The 24,176-nt window shown below is 51.9% G+C and overlaps 1 protein-coding gene across 2 annotated transcripts in view; it reads left to right on the top strand.

Moving 5' to 3' along the window:
* Positions 1-24,176, top strand: part of TPCN1 (two pore segment channel 1) — a 65,328-nt gene continuing 41,152 nt past the window's right edge. For both annotated transcript variants that reach the window (XM_028116724.2, XM_028116726.2), the window contains exons 1-2: positions 1-164; positions 2,657-2,893. In XM_028116724.2, the coding sequence (XP_027972525.1) occupies positions 2,782-2,893 (112 nt within the window). In that variant the 5' untranslated portion in view covers positions 1-164; positions 2,657-2,781. The remainder of the gene's footprint in view (positions 165-2,656; positions 2,894-24,176) is intronic.

The raw sequence follows: 24,176 nt of genomic DNA, 5'->3' as shown, positions 1-24,176 counted from the left end.
GACCGGAGAGCTGGCGCAGCTGCTGTGGTGGCCGCGGCTGAAGTGGCGGCGCCTGCTGTGGCTGCAACAGCTCCAGGCTCGGGGCTTTGGTGGCGGCGGCGCCCGCGGGCTGGGCTGCGCGGTGCGGACCCCGGCGCGCGGTCCGGGTTGCTGGGGCGGCGCGTGTAAGAATCCGAGGGGTGCGAGCGATGGCCTGACGGAGAGGGCAGGGGTCAGGGGTCAGAGGGCGCGGAGTGAGGGGTTGCAGCTGTGCACGGGGCTGTGGGAGGCGGGCCCAGACGGGCTGCGGGGAAGTCATCGCCGCGCTTTTCAACCCCCAGCCCGGGCCGGGGCTTGGCGCCCGCTCTCCCGACTCCCGGCTTCCTGGGGCTACCCCCACGCAGGGGCCCGGACCAGGGCCGGGGAGCACGTGGACCTGGAGCCCGCATTCCTTGTCCCCCACCCCGCCCCGCCATCTGCTCAGCTCCCTGGCGCCCTGAGGCGCCCCACCCACGGAGACTCGTGCCCGGGTCACAGATGGCTGCTGGCCCGCTTTCCTGGGACCTGTCCCCACGGATGACCCTTCCCTTCTGGGTCCTCTGTGGAGGCAGAAGCGGAGCCCGCGGGAGGAGCTAGGACTCGGGAGTCCTGCGCTGTGTGACCTTGGGCAAGTCCCTTCTCCCCTCTGGGCCTCACTTTTTCCACTCTGCAGAATGATGGGCTTGAATTCAAACGGGGGGGCCTGGTTCTGCCAGGAGGGAGAGGGTAATGGTTAAGTGGGGAGGGCCCCTGAATTCAGACTGCCCGCGTGAAATCTGGGCTGTCCTACTTGCCTGCTTATAAGTTAACCCCTCTAAGCCCCAGTTTTCCTCATCTGTGAAGTGGGGATATGAGCTAAATAGGATTTCTCAACAGCAGTGCTATTTGACATTTGAGCCACATATTTCTATATTGTGGTAGGTCGCGCCTGTGCATTGTAGGATGGATGTTTAGGGGCGTCCCTGCCCTCTGCCTATGAGCACCCCCACTCCCTAGTTATGATAATCAAAAATATCTCCGTAGGTTGCTGGTATCCCCTGGGGGGCAAAGTCACCGGGCTCGAGATCCACAGAGCTAAGATACTGCATGCATTGCAAGCAAATGGTCACGAATTAAACAGTTAAAATAAAAACCTCTAGCCATTATGATAACAGCAATAAAAATTTAGAAACCTCTTCTTGATGAGACGAGAATATTGATTGATTCTCTTGCCTGTAAAATAGACACGGGAGAGGATGACAAGACGTTAATTGTCAAAGCTGAGTGATGGATACAAGGGAGTTCCTTTACATATTCTCTCTATTTTTGAGTATATTTGAAAACACCTGGTGGGAAAAGTTAAACCAAAAAGAGAATAAGTAAAACATATAATTCTTAAGACAGGCCGAATGGTAGTATCTCATTTGGGATTTCCTCTCTTGTCTCTCCATTATTGAGATTGCAAAGTAAAATTAATCCCCAGACCTGGGGGAAACTTAAAAAAAAGTCTTACAGGAAGTTGAGAGCAGACAGCTACAGGCCTAGCAAACAGAATGATGCTCACTTGTGCTGCGTAGTTTTAAGAAGATATTGACGCATAGGAACTTGCTCTGGTGATGTGTGAAAGATGCAAATTGCCAGGTTGCCATTTAGTGGGTGAGTTTGGAGACCGACTTGATTGAGCCCAGAAGGCCTCAGCTTGAGGAAGGAACCTGCTGCTGTTTTCAAGTTCAAAGGTCTGCTGTCAGATCTGCTGAGTCTTTACTTTGCATTTGGTCCTGCTCAGCGGAAATGGGAATGTGTATAAATAGGAACTGTAATGGGGCTAGTTCTGAGTGTTTTAAAATTGGGAGTCCAGGATGAGTGCTTTTGCTGTGTGACTCTGGACGTCATTTTAAAAAATACTCTTCTCCTTCCTCCTAAAACACCAAAATCTAGGAGAATAATGCCTATATGAGAATGATATGGGCACGTGTAGGTGAGCTGGCACACTACCTCTACACGTCACTGAAGCTAGGTGCTACGTAAATACCAAGGCGGGGTCTTGGAGAAATTGTAGTGTAGTGGATAGGATAACAGGTCTGGAGCTAGACTGTGTAGTTCCCAAAGTTTGGCTTTCTTGCTGTGGGTTCTTGGGCAAGTTCCTTAATCTCTCTGAGCCTAGAGTCTCCCACTCTGTAACGGGGGCTAATAATCCTACTACTCTTAATGAAGTTTTAACAGGTTTACTTAAAAATTGTTGGAAGAGCCCCTGGTACATAGTAAGTGCTCATTGAGTATGAACTACTATTATTTTAATGGTTGTATTTTTTTTAAATCTTTAAAATCTTCATAGAACACATAAACAAGGGTAAAGAGGGATGGAGGTAGAACATATTAGCCATAATCTCAATCTCCAGACATAATTATGCTTAAATTTTCAGTATTTGTTCTTACAGAGTCGTCCCCCCCCAATATTTTAATGCTATTACTGTAATACTCTATTGAGATATAATTCACATACCATAAAGAATCCACCGTTTTAAAAGGTACAATTCAGTAGTTTTTGGTACATTTGCATGGTTATGCAACCATTGCCACTCTCTAATTCCAGAACATTTTCTTCAGTAGTGGTTGCATTTTGATAATTGTTTTTCTCTTTTTATCCCCCAAACCCTAGAAGATGCCTCTGATGGAGGAGTTTCTGAGAAGCACCTCTGGGCCAGTGGCTTTGAAAGGGAGCTCAAAGCAGAGACTATTTAAAGCTCTGAACATCGCATCCTGAGGGCTGCAGGAGAGGAGAGCATGGCCGTGAGTTTAGATGATGACGTTCCCCTCATCCTGACCTTGGACGAGTGTGGCAGTGCCCCACTAGCTCCCTCCAACGGCCTGGGCCAAGAGGAGCTGCCTAGCAGAAGTAAGACTGTGGCGTGCGCTGGGGACGGGGCACAGCTTTTCTGTTTCAGGGGGTGAGCTGTGGGCTTGGTGGTCTGGTAGTAGATGCGTGTATGCTAATGCCTGACCCTACATCTGACCCCTAAGTTCTGACACAAACTAGTGGGAGACCATGGAGTCCTCATCTTGCATCCCCAGCTTTTAGGGATGCTTCCAGGGAGTGAGTAGCCTGCCCTCCCGGGGCTCTCGCCTCTCTCAGGGCCTTACCTCCCTTGCACTTGAGGTACCCTGCTTTGTTTGTGGATGCTTGTTGGGGACCTCAGGCAAATCTGCTCTTTGGCTAGCTTCCCTGCCCCATTCCGTGTTAAAAAAAGAAACCGATTTCAACACCAGCCTCTGTCCAACCTGAAACTCTTGGCGGGGAAGCAGAGATGACTGCTTCTCCACGGTAGAGCTCAGTCCCTGCATTGCCCAGGACGGGGTGGGACGGGGGCAAGCATTTGCCGTGATCCATTGATTTGAGGGTTTGGGGTTTTGCTTTGTCTTCCTCTTAAACCAGCGCCTAGCACAAAGTGAGCCCAAGAGAGGCGAGCTTTAAATTTTTTACATTTTAATTGTGTTTCTGGCAGAATAAGAGACCTTAAAAAGCTTTCTGGTTCTTGTCCTGGAGCCATTTCCCTCATAAGCCCAGGCCTTGGGTCCAGGAAACCTTAAAATAACTTTAATTTTGTGGAGGGTCCTAAGATGTCAGGGACTAATGCTTTAGGATCTCCTCACCAAACGGATGTTCCATCTGCTGGCCATGCTCCTGAGCCAGGACAGAGGGGTACTGCTGTCCTTCTGTTCACAAATGAAGACACTTGGGTCCAGGGAAAGACGAGCCTGGCTCTCCCGTCTCCTTTGTCCAGAGAGAGCGCAGTTGAGTCGCAGGGAGCTCCGCAGCCTCCCCTTGGAAGTGATGAAGGACAGCAGTGTTCCTGTGGATGGGAGTGCCGTGGGAGGCCTGGCTCCCTATAAACTGGCCTCTCCTTGCTTCAGCATGTTCACCCCACTTAGAGTGGTAAAGCTGGGTGGTCCAGGGAGGTCCGAATAGAAATCAGATTCTTCCCTAAGCGCCATTCAGGGTGAAGAAATCAGTGGCTCTGATTTCAGGCTCACTTATTAAATGCCCTAGAGCTGGCAAGCTAAGTATTAGGCTCTTTCTTATCTGTTATCTTAACTAAGATCCTTTTGCAGGGTGGGCAGTATTATCCCTGTTTGACAGAGGAGGAAACCACGAGTCAGAGAGGTAAAATAATATGCCCAAGGTCACACAGCCAAGCAAGTGGTTGAGCATAGATTTGAACCCAGGACTGTTTGACTCCCCTCCCCCTCCTCCCTTTTTTGCTCTCCTGCTTCTCCTCCTTGTTCCATCACTAGCCCTTAGTAAATGCAGATACTAGCCCTTAGCATTTACATATATTAATCTCATCATATAACCTCAAGATAAAATTATTTTCTGTATTACAGAGGAAGAAACAGCCTCAGAGAGGTTAAGTAACATGTCCAAGGTCACACAGCTAGTAAGCAATAATGTCCCTCTAATATCCACCCCCACACCACTATGTAAGGTGCTTTGAAGAAAGTGATGTAAATGAATGTGACCTAGCCTCAGCTTCATTTTTTTTTTTTTTTATGTTTCATGTTATGAGTTGGGTGCTCAACTATGAGTTGGATGGCACCCAGGCATCCCCCCTAGTCTCAGATTCAAAGTAGGATACTCCCTAGTGTGGAGGGTGGTCAGGTCCACTGCCAACAAGGGAATGGACTGCAAGGGTGGGCGGTTAACATACTAAGGGTGTGGATTATTCTGGAAGTAGTCAGGCTCAAGATTCTAAATTGGAATCCTGATCATTGTCTGGGTGCCTCTTTTAAGTCCTTCCACAGTATCAGAGCTGGTGGCCAGGGTGTCTGGCTGTCCTGCGATTCAAAGTGGGAAGAGCAACCTAGTTCTGTGTCAAGATCAGGTTTTGAACCACTGATGAAGCTTGAGTGGGAAATAGGCCAAGTAGACAATAAAACCAACCTTGGATGGGCCTCTAGTAAGGCTATTTTTATCTTGGTGAAGTTGGTGGCTTCTTTGGCTGTTTAAGAACAACGAAATATAAAACTGTCAAGGTCCAGGCAAACTGGGCTTTCTGCACAGTGTGTTGGTACCTCAGTTTCCCCTCTCACCCTCTTACTAGGGTCATTTGCTCAAACCTCCAAGAACTAATAGTTGTAATCCTTCAAGGCTTATTGGCGAAACAGTCCGGCCTGTCTGAGGACAGTTTTGGCCTGTGTATTTCATGCTTGGATTTTGGCATTGACCTTCTACCCAAGGTCCCCCATCCCTGCTGTCTGAGCAGCCTGTCTAAAACACGAATTGGACCCAGTACTCTTCCCCAGCTTGCAGCCCCCCAGGACCTCCCTGTCCCCCATGGGATGCAGGCCAAGCTCTTTAGCCTGGTGTACAAGGCCTTGCGTGCTCTGGCGCCTTCTTGCCCGAACGGTCCCATTTCCAGCCTTAGCCCACAGTGTCACACTGCTTCTAGTTCTGCGAAACTCCCGTGCATTCTTAAACCTCTCTGCCTTGCTGGAGACTGTCTAGAGCGCCTTTCCCAGGCTCTTGTTTGCTGTTGTTGCTTGCTTCCAGTTCTGTCTTGGGAATCCTGCTGATGAGCCCATCTCTTTGAAGGCGTCACCGAACCTCCCATTCCTGACATGGCTAATTAGTCACTGCCCTTTTCTGCTTTGGTATCTAGATGAGGCTTCCACTGTTACAAGTAGCTGACTGTGTGGTAGTGACTTGTTTAACCATCTGATGACCTCCTGGACCCCGAGTTCCATTCATCTTGGTATCGCCCAGATCAATGCCTACAGTGTATAGGTACTCAACAAGTCATGGTGGAAATAAACCTCGTTGGGTTTCTGGAGCCTTTAGCTGGCCATGGGAGTGGCCCTCGGTGCCCTGGTCAGAGGTAGGCAGCATCTCCTCTGTCTCTTCTCCTAATCAGTGCTCGGAGTCTCATTACTCACAGTACCATGATGTTCCAAAGAAGCAGCCCGGTCTCCGGCCATGACAACAATGCCTATGACTGGCCGAGCACTTCTCGTGGGGAGCACGCATGTGATCTCACTAAATCCCAACAACCCTCCTGGGAGATGCTAGCATGACCCCACTCTACAGACTAGGAGGCTGAGGCTTACAGAGGCGAAGATCCCTACGTGGCTAGAACTGGAAGCCTGGAGCTTGACTCTGGAGCCCGCATGCTGAATCAGTCTACCACCTGGGGTATCCCAAGTGGCAAAAGCTACATGAGTCCCTTGGACAGTGTTCACTCTTTGGCAAGGACACTGGGCAAGAACCGTGGGCACAGATTTCTGTGATGGAGAGCTCACTTTGGGGTTGATTATCCTTGGGTGGACAGCCCCCACTGCTCTTTCCCAGATCCCAGAGAGCTGATTGTCCTGGAGGCTGCCACTGTCACCCCAGTCTGTTGCTGATATAAACCCTTGCGGTATCAAGGAGTTGGCAGAATTCAGACAGAGGCCTTCAGCAGAGTTGGCAGCTACGTGGCCATGAGCCACTGAGAACCAAGCCAGCTTTCTAAGGGCGTGAGCCATGGTCAAGCCTGGGACTCCGCCCAACCCAGCAGTTGTCACTGAGGTCTTCTGCTGGCTCTGTACCTATGTACTCCTTTGTTTTAGTCTGCTCCAGCTGCCATGACAAATAGCACAGACTAGGGGCCTTAAGCAGCCAAAGTTCATTTTCTCACAGTTCTGGAGGCTAGAAGTCCAAGATCAAGGTGTCAGCAGGGTTCATTTTTTTTCTGAGGCCTCCCTGCTTTCCCTGCAGACAGCCGCCTTCCGACTGTGTCCTCACATGTTCTTCCCTTAGTCTGGGTGTCTGTGTCCTAATCCATTCTTACAAGGACACCAGTCAGGTTGGATTAGGGCCCAGCCATAGGACCTCATTTTACCTTAATTACCTCTTTAAAATACGGCCACATTCTGGGGTCCTGGGGTTAGAACTTCAACATAGGAATTTGAGGGGGACACAGTTCAGCCTGTAACCCTCCTTGTCCTCTCCTCAGATGTAGGTATGCAGGAACCTGGCTGTGCTGTCTCTGACCTTTGACCCTACGCCAGGGGTGGCCTATGCTGGGGTGTTACCTTCACAGGAATCTGGAGGGTTGGGATCATATTTTTTTTTCCCTTTGTGGGCAAGAATGGATTTTATCCAAGACTCAGACATCTCTGGGCTATAAGAGCGGCTGCCAAAATGCTAATGAACGACTCATAGGCCGAAGATGTCAGCTTGATAAAGGAGGCAGGTAGAAGCAGAGGTATTTAAAGCCTGGAAATTAGGAATAACCTTGAAAATGGGCAGTGGGGCTGGCGTTTGACAGTGTGGTTTCAAAATAGCTCACGATGTGCATTGGTGTATCAGGCTGAGCGCTAGGGGCAATACAAAGGATTTTCCAAGGGAATTCTGGTCACACTCACCTTTTGCCTTCTCATTGCCTTTTGACCCAACAGTTGCCTAAGATGGCCTGCACACTGTGCTTTTCCTGGGTATAAAAAGGATTGGGGTTGAGGGGAGTGGCCGAGACACTTTGTCTTATGGGGCTACTTTGGTGCTGGTGGTCCCTGGTTTCCAGGTGACAAGACATGCACGGATAAGGCCTAAGGTAACAGTGCAGAGGAGCCCCGTCTTCCTCCTTCACCCTGATGCCGAGTTTGCCATCAGGAGTTACCTTGCTCGGGGTGGTATCTAGCAATGTAGAGGGCCACTGCCCCCTTGCAAGGGGCCAACATGTGGCATCCTGGCTCCTTTTCCAGAGTCTTCATGTAGCCAGAGCCAGTTGGCACCAGGCTCAGTCAAGGTGGGCCAGAGCTGTTGGCCTTGGGGCAGGTGTAGCCAGGATGATCTGGGAAAGAGCAGTGGGGGCTGTCCACCCAAGGATGATCAACCCCAAAGTGAGCTCTCCATCACAGAAATCCGTGCCCACGGTTCTTGCCCAGTGTCCTTGTCAAAGAGTGAACACTGTCCAAGGGACTCATGTAGCTTTTGCCACTTGGGATACCCCGGGTGGTAGACTGATTCAGCATGTGGGCTCCAGAGTCAAGCTCCAGGCTTCCAGTTAAAGCCACGTAGGGATCTTCGCCTCTGTAAGCCTCAGCCTCCTAGTCCTTAGAGTGGGGTCATGCTAGCATCTCCCAGGAGAGTTGTTGGGATTTAGTGAGATCACGTGTGTGCTCCCCACGAGAAGTGCTCGGCCAGTCATAGGCATTGTTGTCATGGCCGGAGACCGGGCTGCTTCTTTGGAACATCATGGTACATGAGCAGGGGTCCTGAACCCAGGCCAGGATCTGAATCCTGTCTGCCTCACTCCCGGCACCATGGGTGGCCACCGGTGAGCCAGGAAGCAGAGGCAGCACGGCAGCTGGAGACCAAACAGCGATTAGGTTTTCACAGCCTCCAAGGGAGCCTGGGCATTTGGCTCCGCGGAATCATTCCTGGGCTTTCTTCGGGCCTCACCAAGGCAGAATGCTGGGTGTCACCAGGCCAGTGGAGGCACACATTAAAATGAGCAAGCACCCAGCCTGCTGGGTTCCAGCCTCATAACCCAGACTTGAAGCCTTTTGCTTCCTCAGCCCTTCACGTCTTCATGAGGGATCCTGTCTGTTGCCTGGGGTCCCCCTGCCACGAAATGCCATCTCTCCCCTCTGCACGCAGAAAGCCACTGCGGCGAAATGGCGGTCATGGCAGCTGGGTGCAGGCTGGAGCGCCGGCTGCGCTGCTCTCTCCCCAGCGCCTCCGGGGGGTTCTCCGTTCACATTTGCTCTGGAGTACTCTGTGAGCCAGAGGACCCAGCTTCTCAGCCTCCAAGTCATGGAGGGAACACGGGAGGGCTTGGATGGCTCACAGCATTGCATCTTGGGGGGCTCCTGATGGCGGTGCCCTCCCCGAGGCCGCCTCGAATGGTGGCCCAGGAGGGAAACCCCAGCTCTTGAGGGGAAGCCCCAAGACGGACGGCGGTCCCTGGACTGCCTCCATCCCACCTTGGTGTTCGGGGAGCCCATGGGGCGGCTCTCCATTCTTATCCCTTTGCTGGGGCAAATTCCCTGATTTGGACACTTCTTCACTCTTTCCCTTCTCTCCCTGGCAGTCCAAGCTGAGTAAGGTCATACATGATAAAGATCATGGCTCTCGGGGACGAAGCCCCTACACCAGGTGCCAGGCAGTGTCCAGAGGCACTCTGCTCGTGCTGGCTCTTTCGTTGGGTATTCCCAGCAGACGTGTGAGGCCGGCGCCTTCAGGATCCCCGTCTGACAGGCGAGGAAACTGATGCTCTGGGAGGTTGAAACATCCCCAAGGTCACGTAGCCAGGAAGAGCCACGACATTGAACTCATGTCTACTGACCCCAGACTCAGGCCCTTATTAACTCCTGTTGCCGCATGCCAAGAGTTAAACTCTGTGGAAGAGGGAGAATTTTATTTTATTTTTTTTTTACTTTTTTTTTTAAATTTTTTTATTGTTATGTTAATCACCATATATTACATCATTAGTTTTTGGTGCAGTGTTCCATGATTCCTTGTTTGTTCATAACACCCAGTGCTCCATGCAGAACGTGCCCTCCTCAATACCCATCACCAGGCTAACCCATCCCCCTACCCCCCTCCCCTCTAGAACCCTCAGTTTGTTTTTCAGAGTCCATCATCTCTCATGGTTCATCTCCCCCTCTGACTTACTCCCCTTTTCTTCCTCTCCTGTTATCTTCTTCTTTTTCTTTTTTCTTAAAATATGTTGCGTTATTTGTTTCAGAAGTACAGATCTGTGATTCAACAGTCTTGCACAATTCACAGCGCTCACCGTAGCACATACCCTCCCCAATGTCTATCACCCAGCCACCCCATCCCTCCCACCCCCAATCACTCCAGTAACCCTCAGTTTGTTTCCTGAGATTAAGAATTCCTCATATCAGTGAGGTCATGTGATACATGTCTTTCTCTGATTGACTTATTTCACTCAGCATAACACCCTCCAGTTCCATCCACGTCGTTGCAAATGGCAAGATCTCATTCCTTTTGATGGCTGCATAATATTCCATTGTGATATATACCACATCTTCTTTATCCATTTATCTGTCGATGGGCATCTTGGCTCTTTCCACAGTTTGGCTATGGTGGACATTGCTGCTATAAACATTGGGGTACACGTACCCCTTCGGGTCCCTACATTTGTATCTTTGGGGTAAATACCCAGTAGTGCAATTGCTGGATCGAATGGTAGCTCTAATTTCAACTGTTTGAGGAACCTCCATACTGTTTTCCAGAGGGGTTGCACCAGCTTGCATTCCCACCAACAGTGTAGGAGGGTTCCCCTTTCTCCACATCCCCGCCAACATCTGTCGTTCCCTGACTTGTTAATTTTAGCCATTCTGACGGGTGTGAGGTGGTATCTCATTGAGGTTTTGATTTGGATTTCCCTGATGCCGAGCGATGTTGAGCACTTTTTCATGTGCCTGTTGGCCATTTGGATGTCTTCTTTGGAGAAATGTCTGTTCATGTCTTCTGCCCATTTCTTGATTGGATTATTTGTTCTTTGGGTGTTGAGTTTGATAAGTTCTTTATAGATTTTGGATACTAGCCCTTTATCTGATATGTCATTTGCAAATATTTTCTCCCATTCTGTCAGTTGTCTTTTGGTTTTGTGGACTGTTTCTTTTGCTGTGCAAAAGCTTTTTATCTTGATGAAATCCCAATAGTTCATTTTTGCCCTGGCTTCCCGTGCCTTAAGAGGGAGAATTTTAGACTGAGTTTTCTTTTCCAAAAGGAAGTCAGTTTCCCTCTTTATCTTTTTTTTTTTTAACTTTTACTTCCTACAAGACATGTTATTCTAAATTGGAGTTCCATACCTAGAGCTCCTTTTCATAGCGTAAAAATGGCCAAGCCAATGGGGTGTCATTGTACAAACTGTATTGGATCATCACGGAGGAACCAGAAAACATTTGGGGCAAGTGAAAAACCAGACCACAAAGGACACCCACAATTCCCCCCAGTAGAAAACTCCGGCTCTCTCCTCCATGCATGCCCTTCCTCAGCTCTTCCTCTGCACAGGTATTGAGCTCAATTTTCCATCACAGTGGTGGGGCTGAAAATGAGAACTTATAGGACTCAAGATGGGGGAGTAGAAAGGAAGGACAAAGGAACACCAGCTTGGGAGTGTGGCATAAGGCTCAAAGGCTGGCTGGGGTCCTGAGGAGGGTGACCCCCTGAGGTCAGTGGTTGCTGGGCATGTGACCCCACCTCAGGGGCCCCCCTGGAGGATATCCTTGGATTGGATAACTGAGTTAGGTCATGCGCGTTTGGGCTGCCTTTGGCACTGGGGGCCCCTTTTGCCTTATTTTGTTCTTTGTGGGAGGGACTTATTTAGCTGTAAAAACGTGTAGTTCTGCCTCTATTCAAACCACTCAAGAGGATCTGGTTCAGCGGAATTGACCTTGTAGCGTAGGTCCTGGGGCCTGGCGGGCCTGGGCCTTCACTTCCCGGTGGCTGCCCCTCCACCTGCCCCTGCTGTGTAGGATCACAGGCTGGTTGTTACAGGTTTTCCACTGTATCAAGAGAAGTCAAAACCTACACTTTTAATCGGAAGTCTTCTGATTTTTAAATATTGGTAACCAGTTCTCATTTCTTAAACACAGCCGACCAAATAAAATCTGGTCAGTGGCCCGCTGCTTTATGACCTGAGTGAGAGCACACCGATTCAGCCTTGACTTTCTGTTCAGAACCAGCTACTTCAAAATAAGGAAACAGTATACCCCTGACCACAGAACTGTGGCCCATGAGATGTTCTTGACCTTTGGGTGGCATTCAGTGGGAATTGGAACCGGCCGGGAGGTTTTTCACTCTGCTTGCATGTGATTTTCCTAGAGAAGGACCAGATTTCATCCATCTGTGGAACGGAGGCTGGAGCTAGGGGGTAGAAGGGCACAGGGGGCAGGGGCCTAGAGGTGTCAGAGTGGGTGGGTGTGGGGGTGCTTGGGGTGGAGGGTGGGGAGGAGAGACTGACTCCGGATTTTGGAGGTTCTGTCCCGACCCTCCACCCTCAGGCCAGGCCAAGGAGCTGGGACTTCATCCTGGGTGATGGAGAAGCTGGAGAGGGTGCTCTCAGCCGGAGAGTGACATGGTCATGTTTCCAGGGAGTGTCTGAGAATTCACGCAGGCCGCCCTGCAAGGAGTGGCTGGAGCTGGGTGTGGACACCAGGGAATGTGGTGGCGGCCCAGGGACCTGGTGGACCTGTTTTGTTCAGCCTGAACAGTGTTTTCAGAAGTGGCATCATCAAGCAGGCCTAATGCTTGGTCACAGGATGAGCACGTAGCACCTGTGGTCTCACACACCCCAGCTTCCCGTGTTTGTTACCCGCCTGGGGCCTGTAGGCATTGGAGTTTGTTGCCTGTGGAGTAAATTCTGGTGGAGACGACACCAGGGCAGATATGACACTGTGGCAGGAGTCAAGGGAGCAAGTGACGGTGAAGGCTCAGCTAAGAGAGTGGCAGACGGGCCTGTGGCCAGGTGGCATTTCAGGACAGGTGGGAGTCGGGGATGCCGGGGAGACAGGCAGGGGCAGTGGCCCGGGCAGAGGGACGGAGGGTGTGCACTTCCCCATGCAGCCAGAGGCCAGCGCAGCAGGGGCACATCGGGTGTGGGCCGTGGTTAAGAGTACGCACTTGCGGGTCAAACCAGCTGAGTCTGAATCCGCTCTGCCGTTTACTGCTGTGGGTTAAACAAGGTGGTATACCTCAGACCATCCGTACAGTGCCTGGTTTACACCAGATGGAGCCCTTGGTGGATGTGAGCCGTGATTAGGGACAGAGCAGGCAGACCTATTTTCTGGAGAGCCTAAAATGCCAATAGCAGGAGTTTGAACTTGGTCGAGTAGGGCATGGGAGCTTCTACGTCTGTTTGGGCCAGAAAGTGACATGATGACAAAGCATCTCCCCTCTGACCTCTTGCCAACTCTGGCTGCCTTCCCCAGCCACCGTGATGCTCTTCCTTAGAAACCCTGAGGTGGGGGAGCCCTGAATAGGAATTACTTTTCTCCCTGGAGATTGGGAGGTGGGTGGAGAGGAAACTCCTAGGGTGTTCTATAGCAGCAGGAACCAGGTTTGGCGTTTTCCTCTCTTTCCCCACCAGGCTCTGGCCTTCCCCAGGGCCGGGTTATGTGCACAGCCTCGGAGCTCAGCACCGTGCCTGCCTCATGCTGGGCCCTCAGGAAACATCTGGACAATACAGAACTGAGGAGTACTTGCACAGTACCTGGCCTGGAGCATAGATGAATGCCTCTTGGACACATCAGGAGCTGCGGCCGACGAGGGGAAAGGAGTCAGGGAAAGAAGAGCGAGGTTGGGATGAGTTTATTCTGCTGTGCCCTGGCCCACCGTGCCTTTCCTAGTCCCGCCACACCAAGCCCTTAGGATCAGAAGGGGCCTACTCTCCTGATTTAAAAAAGCATGGCCTCCGACTGTATCCGGCAGATAAGTTTCTGCTTTGTTCTAGTGCAGTGACACAGCCCCCTGAGCAATCCATTGTAATCAAGGGTTGATCAGGAAGTTCTCAGTCGGCTCAGCCGGGAAGCTAGATCTAACTTTGTCTGTCGTCCTAAACGATAAAGCCTTCATGTGTCGCATTTCCCCTCCGTGGGGAAAAGGAGGGTTGGATTCTCTCCTTGTAGGCACCCTTCATGTGCTGAGGAAGCGAATACAACTGGGGTATTTGGATTGCAAATTTAAAAAATACATATATATATGTATGTATTTTAGCTATAAAAGCAAGCACAGAGCATAATATTGCAGCCATAGTGTCTTTTTATTTTTATTTTGGAAGGCATGATTTAGGGGCTTTGTATTTCCATGAAAGCCTTGATTATGTTTGGGGAGTCTGCTAGGTGAAGGCACAGTGGCTTCAGCCAGCTTATGGACCGACACTCGCAAACATCTCCCGTGAGTGCACTGTGGGTTCCACCCCCGCTCCCAGGCCTGACAGTGAATCCAGTAGCTGCAAATCAGTGTCCTTTATGCTGCCTTAAAGTCTGTCTTCCCCCGAGCCAGTCTCCTTACTCTCTTGTTAGAGGCACCAAGCACTGTGACAGTGGATTGCAGACGGAAAAAAAGTGTGCAATAATGTTTCTAGCTGGTTGACCCTAGCAGGGCTTGTGCACTAATGGTGTGCATCCCCATTTTGCAGATGTGCAGTTTGAGGCATGGAGAGTGAAGCAGACTGGGACCCATTCGTTCTGTCCCTGATGGTGGGTGCTCGGGCAGGCAGGTGTGTGGCTGTGAGCCCTAATCCCACACCCCTGCCACCTCTGCTCTCAGGCCTTACCCAGCAGGAGGGCTTCTCTGCCCAGACTTGAGCAGCCTTGAAAGTTTCACTAACCTCAGAGTGTAGACAAGGAAACCGTAAACTTCCACCCGCTCCCATGGTGAAGGTTAGACCAAGTTCTCGGATCAAGTGTCAGATGAAGCCCTTGGAAACCAAGTGCTCTGACCCACCTTCCCTGCCTGGCTCCAAGCCCCTGGCAGGGGTCCAAGCACTTTCCAGGCCATGAGAAATTTCTTCTCAGTTACACTCTGGGCTGACCGGCTTCCCTTCTCTTACTCTACCCCAGAACTCAGAACCAATAATCAGAAGTCTTAAAACATGGCACCGCTCAGATGATCTCATTTAAACCACTTTTCAGTACTAGTGTCCCCGTGGGCTGCTGTCTCTCACTTCTGATCCAGCCCCACTCCAACTTTCTCCAGCTGAAGACCTTTGTCCTGTTCTTCCACACAGCCTTCCCCAGGCCTCCCTAACTAGTTAGGCTAGTGGCTGCCCATCCACACCCTCCCATTCTCTGTGCTGTCTGTGCCTCCTTCTCTGCTCTCCAGGCACAGAGGCCCGTTCCCTCCCCAGCACCTGCATGTGGTAGATTTGATTAATGTCTTACAGACTGAATCGAGGTTTGCTTTGCGCCATGATGGATTCCTAAAGGTTGTAAGAAAATGGAATTTTGGTGAAGTAGATAATTTAAAATACGGGCAAGAAGGCTGAGTTTGGCAAAGCATCTTCATAGTATGATTAATACCCCTGAGTTCATCCAGTGTTGAGTTGGGTTTTATAAACCAATTCCTTTCAATCAGGGTTTAACCTGTTTGTGGATGTCTTTCAGGTGTCTCTGTGATGCCCATTTGAGGCAGCCGGGTTGGACAAGGCAGGAGGACGTAGTGCCCCCCTCGGTGTAACGTCTGGCTGGGTGCTGTTGTTTTGGGTGCTGATGTGGGGCACGAATGTGCCTCTTTCTGGTAGTACAAGTTTTGCAAAGGCAGAGACCGTGTCTTTTCTACTCATAGCCTGAGTGCTTCATAAATACATGTGAAGTAACATATCTGGGAGTGACTCACCAGGTTCACAGAACATCCAAGGCCCCAAGTGACTGTGGGTCACAGTGTAGCCAGCTCCTGGAGCCATCTGGGGTGACGAGACTCATACACATGTGATGGGTCAGAAATAGGGCAGGGCCTGACCCCTGCTGACCCTGGGAAGAGCTGACTTTTTGGATGGTTCTAGTGCTTCGCACCTCTCCAGGAGCCCACATGTGTCCCATAATTGCCGTGGCGGGCTGGGGTGCTCGGCTCCCACCTTCCCACCCCTCACCCCACCACCCTGCCATTTCTAGGCTGCCTTCTTTCTCTTGCTATAATCTCTCTTTTTGTTGGATTCAGTATTTATTTTTATTTTTATTTTTTTTTATTCCTTTAGCTCTTGCTGAAAATCAGCTCAGGCAGCGCGGTGGTGCTCAGTGCTGGCTAATGGCTTGGAGCCCCTCCAAGCTGCCGGATGTGTTGGCTCTCACTTGTGGGTGGTCGTCTGCGAGTGTGATGTCTCCTCTCTGTGACTCCCAAGGGTGCCCTCTTCTTGCGGGTTCGGCTGTTCACACTTGGCTGGCTGGCCTCGTCATCTGCAATCGCAGTTTTTACAGCACACCCTGGGGCCGGTCTGGTCGCCTCGACAGGGCCCACATTTGTTCAGTACCGGAGCCCACTCGGCCTCCAGGCCCGTTGGCCCGTGTGGTCGTGTTGCAGGTTATTTTGTGCTGTTTTCGGGTGTGGAGATCAGACACCGGCCCAGCGTGCCTAGAGACTCACAAGTCTGGAGATAGGGGTGGCTTGGGAGAGTTCTCAGGTTGTTAGAAATGTGTGTGTGTTGGGTGGGCGATGTTTCTGCTGGTACTCTACAACATTCTCCCATTTCTTTGGACACTCTCCATCTACAGCGAAGTACGGGGTTGAAATTTCGGCGTCACCAGCTGGTAGCTGTGCAAGCTTGGGTGAGGAGCCAAGCCTCGGTTTCTTCATCTGTAAAATGGGGATAAGAATACCTCCATTCAGGGTTGACACAAAGCTTAAGTGGGAAATTCCATATAACGTTGCCTAGGACCAACTCCGTAAGTGGAAACAATAAGTAATAATAAAGTATCAGGGTTTCATTTTCAACAAAGTGGTGATGTTGCCCCTTCCTGAGCCGAGTAGGCAATTTAAGGACTCAGGATGGAGGGCTTGAGTGTGCTCTTCTTCTTATTAAATTCCCTGACTTCCTCTTAAGGAATTGTTAGCTGGTTTTGGCATTTTCTTGAATGGTAAATGGAAGAATGATACGTTCACTCCCTTGACCACCATCCTGGGTGCACCACAGGGTAGTTTAATTCAAGCAGCTCTGTCTCTCACCCACTCGTCAGGTTGGCTTCTTGGTTTCCATTGTATTTTTCTTTACATGTGATGCCTCTTTTGGGCGGCCTGCCTCACTCAACAGGAAGGGAAACTAAGGAAAAAGGAAGAGGAGGCCGAGGGCAGTGCCTGGCCACTGACTGCGCAGGTCCTCGCGCCCCCGGTGGCTGCGCTGGGGGCGGCAGGGGCCAGACAGCGCAGGTCTCTGGACAAGTGGCATGCCTCCGCCCTCTAGCTCTCTGCAGGATGTCGGCTTCTGACCACCGTCACTTCCGCAAGGGCCCCGGGCCTCTGGCCACCTCACTCCTTGTTGCTGCTCTTCCGAGCAGGGCTGCCAGCAGCCACGGCAGATCCAGATGCTGTGGTGTGGCCAGTGTGTGTGAAAGCCGGGTCGAGCCAGCCCCACAGGTGCTCCCAGGCAGGGGCCGATGCGGGCTCCGATCTGTGCTGACGCATCAGCTGACACATCAGGTGGCATCGTGGAGAATGAGTCTCACAGCCAGACTCGTCCTCTGAACGCCACTTGTCTGCTGAGCTCTTGCAGGGGCTCCGGACGTGCCCGCGTGCGGTGAAAGATGCCTCTTCTCCCGGTGCTCTCTTCCATAGCTCCCTTCCCCGTCCCCGTGTGGTTCACAATTAGCATTTCCAATGCTTCCAAGTGAACCTGGGACAGATGTTCGCACAGGTGCTACACTCCTCATTGGGTAAACAGAGTGGGGCTTGCAGCCTGTGTGTGTGTGTGTGTGTGTGTGTGAGAGAGAGAGAGAGAGAGAGAGAGAGAGAGAAGCAGTGAGGGAGGGGCTTTTGACAGGTGCACAGACCTTACAAATGTCTTTTCAAGGCATCCAGAGCACTTTGTACATGGTAGGTGCTCAGTAAATACTTGGTGATGAGTGATCAGTACCAGTGAAAGCCCTTTGTTCCCATAAACTCAGTGACCCAGAAGCAGGAAGCAGAATTGCAAGCCGAGTCTTGCATATCACGGAGGAAGCAAGGAGAGATCCCATCCTGCCTGTGGGCATCCGGCAACCTCTTGTACCCTCTGTGCCCCGGCAAAAGGTGGGAGTGCTGGGGCGCACAGCAGTGGCCAGTGCAGGGCAGTGAGGACGTTTAGGCAGTGGAGGTGAGCTTGGTGGCTCCCAGTGAGGCCCCTGCCTTACACAGGTGCGCTCATGATGCTTTCCTAGGAGAGTGAACTTGTCGTTTTGCTGTGCACAGCGTTTGTAGATGGGGTTGCAAGGTTCACCAAGACCGGCCATCTAGTCACATGCTTTGAATTGGCACACCTGCTTGGGTTACTTCCCTTTGGAACCCAGTGGCTCCGGCTCTGTCTCCTTCAGCGGGTCCGCTCTTCCTGCCTTGTCTCTGCCTGGGTCAGCTTCAGGATCTCTGAACTCTCCAGCTTCCCAAACATGTGCTGCTGTTTGCTTCTGTGAGCTTTATGCGTGACCTTCCCTGTTTCTGGAATGTTCCTCTCACCCTCCCCCCCATCCACCTTGTGAACCATCTTCATCCTTCATCCTTCAGAAGTGGTGCAGACATCACCCCTGAATCCCTCCCACGAGCCCCCATGGAGGGCAGTTCTCATACCCTTTTCTGGGCTGTTGTAACTAAGAAGTGACTTAATGCACCAGAATCACATTCCTTCTCTTGCCTCCTGATGTTGAGCCCCATGAGGGCAAGGTACATGGTTTGACTTTTTCAAATCCAGCACTTGGCACAATGCCTGGAACACAGTAGGTGCTGCATAAATGTTTTTAAATTAAATCATATTTGTTTGTATCAGGAAGGCCAGCCTTGTAAAATTCCACCCTCCCTTGTTCTCCCCCAGATTACTGCATGATTTATGAAGCCTGCCGAGTGGCTGTCAAGGTCATGTTCACAACCTCAGGGAACAAGTACCCTCAGTAGCCAGTTGGGGGTGGGCACTTGGGGCAGTAAGTACTGCCCTAAATTACGAAGAGGCACTCGTGTCCCCAGCCCCTCCCAAGAGCCTCTGTTCACAGCCACTGCTCTCAACCTTCTAGCCATTTCTCTGCCAGTTCAAGGCCCTTCTGTGGCAGACCTCCAGTATCTACAGAGAATCCTTCTGGATTTGGCCACATCGGTCTCTGTCAGCCGGCCGGAAACGAAGTTGAGGGTGGCACAGGGCATTATCCTGGCTACTTCCAAACCAAGGCTCCTCCTTCTAGAACAGTGCTTGACCCATAATACTGGCCTAGTTGAGCCTTTTGTTTTTCCTTTCCTCCTCTGGCCTGAGCCTTTGGCAGGACGGGTTTTGGGCTTGAGGCCAGCGATTGAGCTAGGTTGGCTCTGCGCCAGTCCTCGCCTTTCTGGAGGTCAGTGTATCTGCCTGGGGCTCTGTCTGTGTTTGCAGTCTTTCCTAGCATGCACTGATAACATGGGTCTACCTCCCACGCCATCTTGCAACTAGTCATCAGAAAGAGAAGGCCTGAGCAGGAGGAAATGTGCACTCTGCTTTCTTGCGGCAGAGTGTCTTTTGCCCGATTTTTATCTGGGGGCCTTTGAAGAGCCAGCCAGCAGCAGAAGCGGTGCCCGGAAAACTCATCAGTGTCACTCTGGTTTATTTTCCTCTGCTCTTGGCGTTTTTTTTTCCCATGGAGTGGGGCTCTCAGCGACAACTGGCGAACGGTTGGGCGATGGCTCGTTGTCATTCTGGTGGGCACTGGTTTCCGGAGGGCTCCGGGTGCTTTGTGGGTATTCACATTTGTTTCTGTGCCGTCCAGAGCACAGCTGGCCCCAGTCCCAGTTAATGGGTAGAGAAACTGAGGCTCTGGGGATTCCGACGGTGAACCGGGGGCGGGGAGGGGCCCAGTAGGGAGTGAGCCTTGAAGAGGATGTGCAGGGTGTGTGTATGTGTATTTGAGAATGGGCGAGGTCCTGAGCATAAAAGAGAAGGAAAAGGAGCAAGGGTGGAACGGGAGCAGGGAGCAGAGATCTCGGCGTAAACCTGCCCAGCAGCAGTCACAGTCTGGCCTTCTTCCCCATCCAGGAGCTCCAGGAGCTCGTAGGCCTTTTATGCACAGGAACCTCTGGTCCTGGGCCCCAGAGGGAGGTCTCAGTGGCTTCCCCCGCCCACGCATACCCTGCCCTTGCCGGGTGGTGGTTGAATCACAGAAGCCCTCCCCTCTTGCCGGTTCTTTCCCGCTTCTCCCTGGTGCAGTTTTATGGAGGCATATGGAAACTGTTTCTATTTACCCAGCGCCGTCAGGATGCGGCTGCACGCTGTGCGCCAGCGAACGGAAACCTTGGATTCCCCGCAGGGTCATTTCAGAGGCTGCATGCAAAGCAGCCAGCTGTTTTGCAGGGAGCGTCTGGGCCCTGTTACATCAGTGGAGGAAGCGTTACCATCTGTGCAAACAGGTCATCCTGGTTTGGCGGCCTGTCCTCTGAATGGGAACTTCTCTCCTACTTGGAGTCGTTTTTTTGTTACTCTTGTTTTGTATTCTAATGCCTGCCTGGTCAGCTTTTTCTTTCAGCTCCTTCCCCGCCTCCTGCTGGTAATTTTATGTTCCACCTCCCTGGGCTAGTTGCCAGGATTCAGGGAGGGCAGTGAAGGAGTAGGTGTTGCATAAATCTTTAGTGGCTAAGGTCTGTTGGCTGAAGAGGCCGCAGCGGCCGCAGCCTGGTTTTCACAGGAGAGCTCTCTGCTCAGGGCAGCGGAGGCACAGAGCAAAATGTTTCTCTTCGGGAACTTTACCCGGAGGCACAGAATGGGATCTTCCTGGTTGCCAAGAGTGTTCCTGGTCAGCTTTCTCCGGCCCTTTTAAAACCTCTTTTAAAACTCCTTCCAGCGAGAGCCAGTGGAGAAGCTGACTTGCTGGGAGGCCTGGAAGCCTGCTCCTCCCACCCTCCTGCACCTGCTGTGTCTTTTTCCCTTCTTCCTTCCTGCTCCCAGGCCGGCCACCTCCCAGGAATGCGGACATGCAGAGGCCAGGGCCGGCAGCCATTGTCTTTCTGGAGGAGGTAGTGGAGGGCCAGCTCCCCGACGGCCCTGTGGTGAGGCCGTCCCGTCTCCACCAGCTGGGCCCTTGCGATGTGCCTTGACCTTGCCTTTCCAGCTCACCTGGAAGAGCTCTCCCTGCTCCGGGTGAGGACAGTGCCTAAGTCTGAGGTTGCATGTGTTGATCCTCATGAGGTCTCTAGTAATCCCTGGTTGGGCCAGACCTGGGGTGCTGTGGTGACAGCCCCCTGTCCGCTTTGTTGTCCAGGACTCTCCCCATGCAGGGAGCACCCATGCAAGGACCTGTCATTCACCTGGAGACCTGGAGGCTGGTATTTCTCCCAGGAAGTGCAGATTTGGCCAGGGTGGGCAGGAGTCGGTGGGCAGGGCAGCAGGACAGGTAGGTGCTCGCAGCCCCCGGGGTCTCAGGCTCCCCAAACAGACGATCCAGAGCAGACCCAGTGGGTACGATGCGTGGGCTGTAACCAGGATGTGGGGACACGTTATCCCCTGGCCCTTCATGCCTAATAGTGACCAGTCAGGGGAACTAGGAGTCTCCCCGCCGCCTCTCACATCCTGCTTTGAGGGAGTCTTTTCTAAGGAAGCCCATGGGATCTGTTCCCCAGCAGGCAGGGCCTTGTGCCCCCAGGCACCCCACTAGCTGTGTCCTTGGGCTCGGCTGCCCCCTCGACCCTCTGGCGCCTGACCTGCCTCCTGCACCCCTGCCTTCCTCTCCTTTATGGGCTGTAATTGTCCTGCCCCTTTCGGTAGCTACTGAGCCTTTCTTTGAACATGCCTTATACTGCAGCAATAAAGCACTTGGGATTTGGAGCATTTCCATCACCTCTGTGGCCACTTTTCCAGCCTAGGAAGTGGGAAGCAGTGTTCGGGGGCAGGGAATTAGGACCCACGTGGTGCCCCAGCCCACCCCACCCCCCCATCTGCGGGGCACTGAAAGTGCTTCTGGACTTGGCTGCAGGGCTGCCCCCTCTGCGTGAGGGCTGCCTATAAAAGGAACAGGGCAAGCCAGGGGCTCCTTGCCTTCCATTTGCGCCCTTTGTATAATCCCTAAATGTGCCACCCAGCCGCTGGAGCCAGGTGTGAAGGGGGCTCTGTGAAATCTCCCAGGGCTTTCCTGAAAAGGCATGCAGCCTGCCCACTGCTCCTGCCCACCCCCCAGGGCCTTTCAGCCCTCCCCACATATAAGAGCCACAAACAAGCTATAGGGCTTTGCCTTTGGGGACCTAGTAAGCAAGCCAAGTTCTGTGTTCTGAGCAAGCGTCAGGTTGAATGGTTAGAACAAAGTCCACCCTGGAGGGGAGACTCCTCCATTCTTTCCTCTTGGCTCTGCCAGTCACATTTTCTTTCTCTTTTTAAGGTTCTGCCCTGAATTGCTCTTATACGAAATAGTGCCTCTCCAGCAAATCCTCAAAAGAATGATCTTTTTTTTTAAATTTTTTATTTATTTTTTCATGAGAGACAGAGAGAGAGAGAGAGGCAGAGGGAGAAGCAGGCTCCCAAGGAGCAGGGAGCCTGATGCGGGACTCGATCCTAGGACCCCGGGATCATGACCCAAGCCGAAGGCAGACGCTTAACCATCTGAGCCACCCAGGTGCCCTAAAAGAATGATCTTAAGGAAACACAGAGATCAAGTCACTGCTCCTTAACACCCTCTGGCACTCCCTCTGCAGTCCCGAGGGGGTTACCCGCCAGGCTCTGTGCATACTTCCTAGGCCCTGCCCTCCGGTCACTGGCCCAGGAGTTTGCTTCTGGAATCCTCGGGGAAGAGCTTCATTTCACTTCAGTGCAGGTGTTTGTGGAGCATTTGTCCGTCCATCATGCCCAACACTGTTCTGGGCCCTGGGGACTCCACAAGACCAAAGTCCCTGGTCTCACAGAGCTGACATTTCAGGCAGGGAAACAGGCACTAAATAGGCCAACGAGTAAATGTCCTTCCATGTGGTGATGCAACCTCAGGGGGAAGTACACAGCAGCATGAGGAGGACAGGGCGTGCCAGTGACTTCCAAGGATATGAGAAATCCGGGGAGGGCAGAGGGAACAGGAAGTGCAGAGGTCCTTAGGCAGAACCTTCCAGGCCTGTCCCAGGACAATAAGGAGGCCAGGTGTCTGGAGCAAGAGGGTGGGTGGGGCGAGACATCTCAGTCTCATAGGCTGTTTTAATCCAGGGAAGGACTTTAGAGTTTTCTTGGGAATTGGAGGCTGCAGTCTATTTGGGGCAGAGGAGTGGTATCATCTGGCTTAGGTTTTTAAAGGATTATTGTTATACTGAACTACAAAGTTTACTTAAAACACACACACACACAACAAAGGACTTTTCTGACTGGCCTAGGGACTAGACACAGGCAGGGCGGGGAGCCAGGAGCCCAGTTGGCAGAAGGAGTTGTGCTTCCCGGGGGGAGAGGTGGCTCGGGCCACGGCAGGGGGCTTGAGTGGGTAAGCTGTGGGATCTTACCGGCCGGGTGCAGCCAGATTCTAGGCATCATTCAGTGTAATGAATGAAGGGCATATGAGGGGCTGAGCCTCCTGACTCCCATACACTGTTCACGCCCCAGCTCCCCACCTGCCAAGCACACGGGGTAACCCTCCTCTGCGATTTAGCATGGTGCTTCCGAACACAGACCTGGTTCACTTGCTAAATGTGTGACACTTGGGGCAAGTTCACACATCGCTCTGTGCTGCCATTGCCTCATCTGTAAAATGGGGACAATCATGGTCAGTTGGGAGGATGAAGTTCATGTGTATATGGAGTGTGGAGGAGAGTGCCTGGCACAGGGGATATGGAGTGTAAGTGCGAAGGTCCCTTATTTGGTCAGAAGCTGAGTTGCTGAGCTCTGGGCTCTGTAGATCTGTGGGGCTGCGGTTAATCAGGGGAGGGAGAGGGAAGAGTGTGCTAAGAGATGCCCTTACCCTATCCCTGCAGCCAGGCGGTGTTTGTGGAAGGTTGTTGATAACTAGCAAGGTCTAGGCGGCTGGGCCCTGCCCCACGGGAAGGTCATGAATTTTGAGTTGTCTTTAAGGCCATCTGCTCCTACCTGCCTGTCCCCTCGGAGTTTCTATGTACCTGTAAATACATAGATGCTGGGAATTGCAAGGGCAGCTGGTCCAACTCCCTACTTGCTGGGTGAACCTCCTTTCTGTTGAAACATCCCCATGGATGGCTGTGGAACCTCTTCTTGAGGCCCCGTGCTGATGGGGCACTTGCTGCCTCAGCAGACAGGTGCCCCTGCAGGGCCGGGGCTTTCCAGGTACCTCCAGTCCCCACCCAGGGCACCTGGGCACCACCCTCTGCCCCCGGGGATGCCCACCAAACAAATGAGTGCTTGAACAAGGCAATTGTTGGTTTAAAATAATTTTATGAAGAATTATTTCCAACTTAGAGTATTTAGAATGAAATAACAACTATGTGCCCTGCTGTAATAGGGCCTAGCATTTACTAACTTACCTTATGTTTTTTTAATTTTTTTATTGTTATGTTAATCACCATATATTACATCATTAGTTTTTGATGTAGTGTTCCATGATTG

Source organism: Eumetopias jubatus, unplaced genomic scaffold (assembly GCF_037043125.1).
Source record: "Eumetopias jubatus isolate StellerSeaLion01/CBP00866 unplaced genomic scaffold, mEumJub1_p1.0 scaffold_16, whole genome shotgun sequence".
Classification (NCBI taxonomy): domain Eukaryota; kingdom Metazoa; phylum Chordata; class Mammalia; order Carnivora; family Otariidae; genus Eumetopias; species Eumetopias jubatus.
The sequence above is the reverse complement of the archived record's forward strand: the minus strand, read 5'-3'. Positions and strand labels throughout refer to the sequence as shown.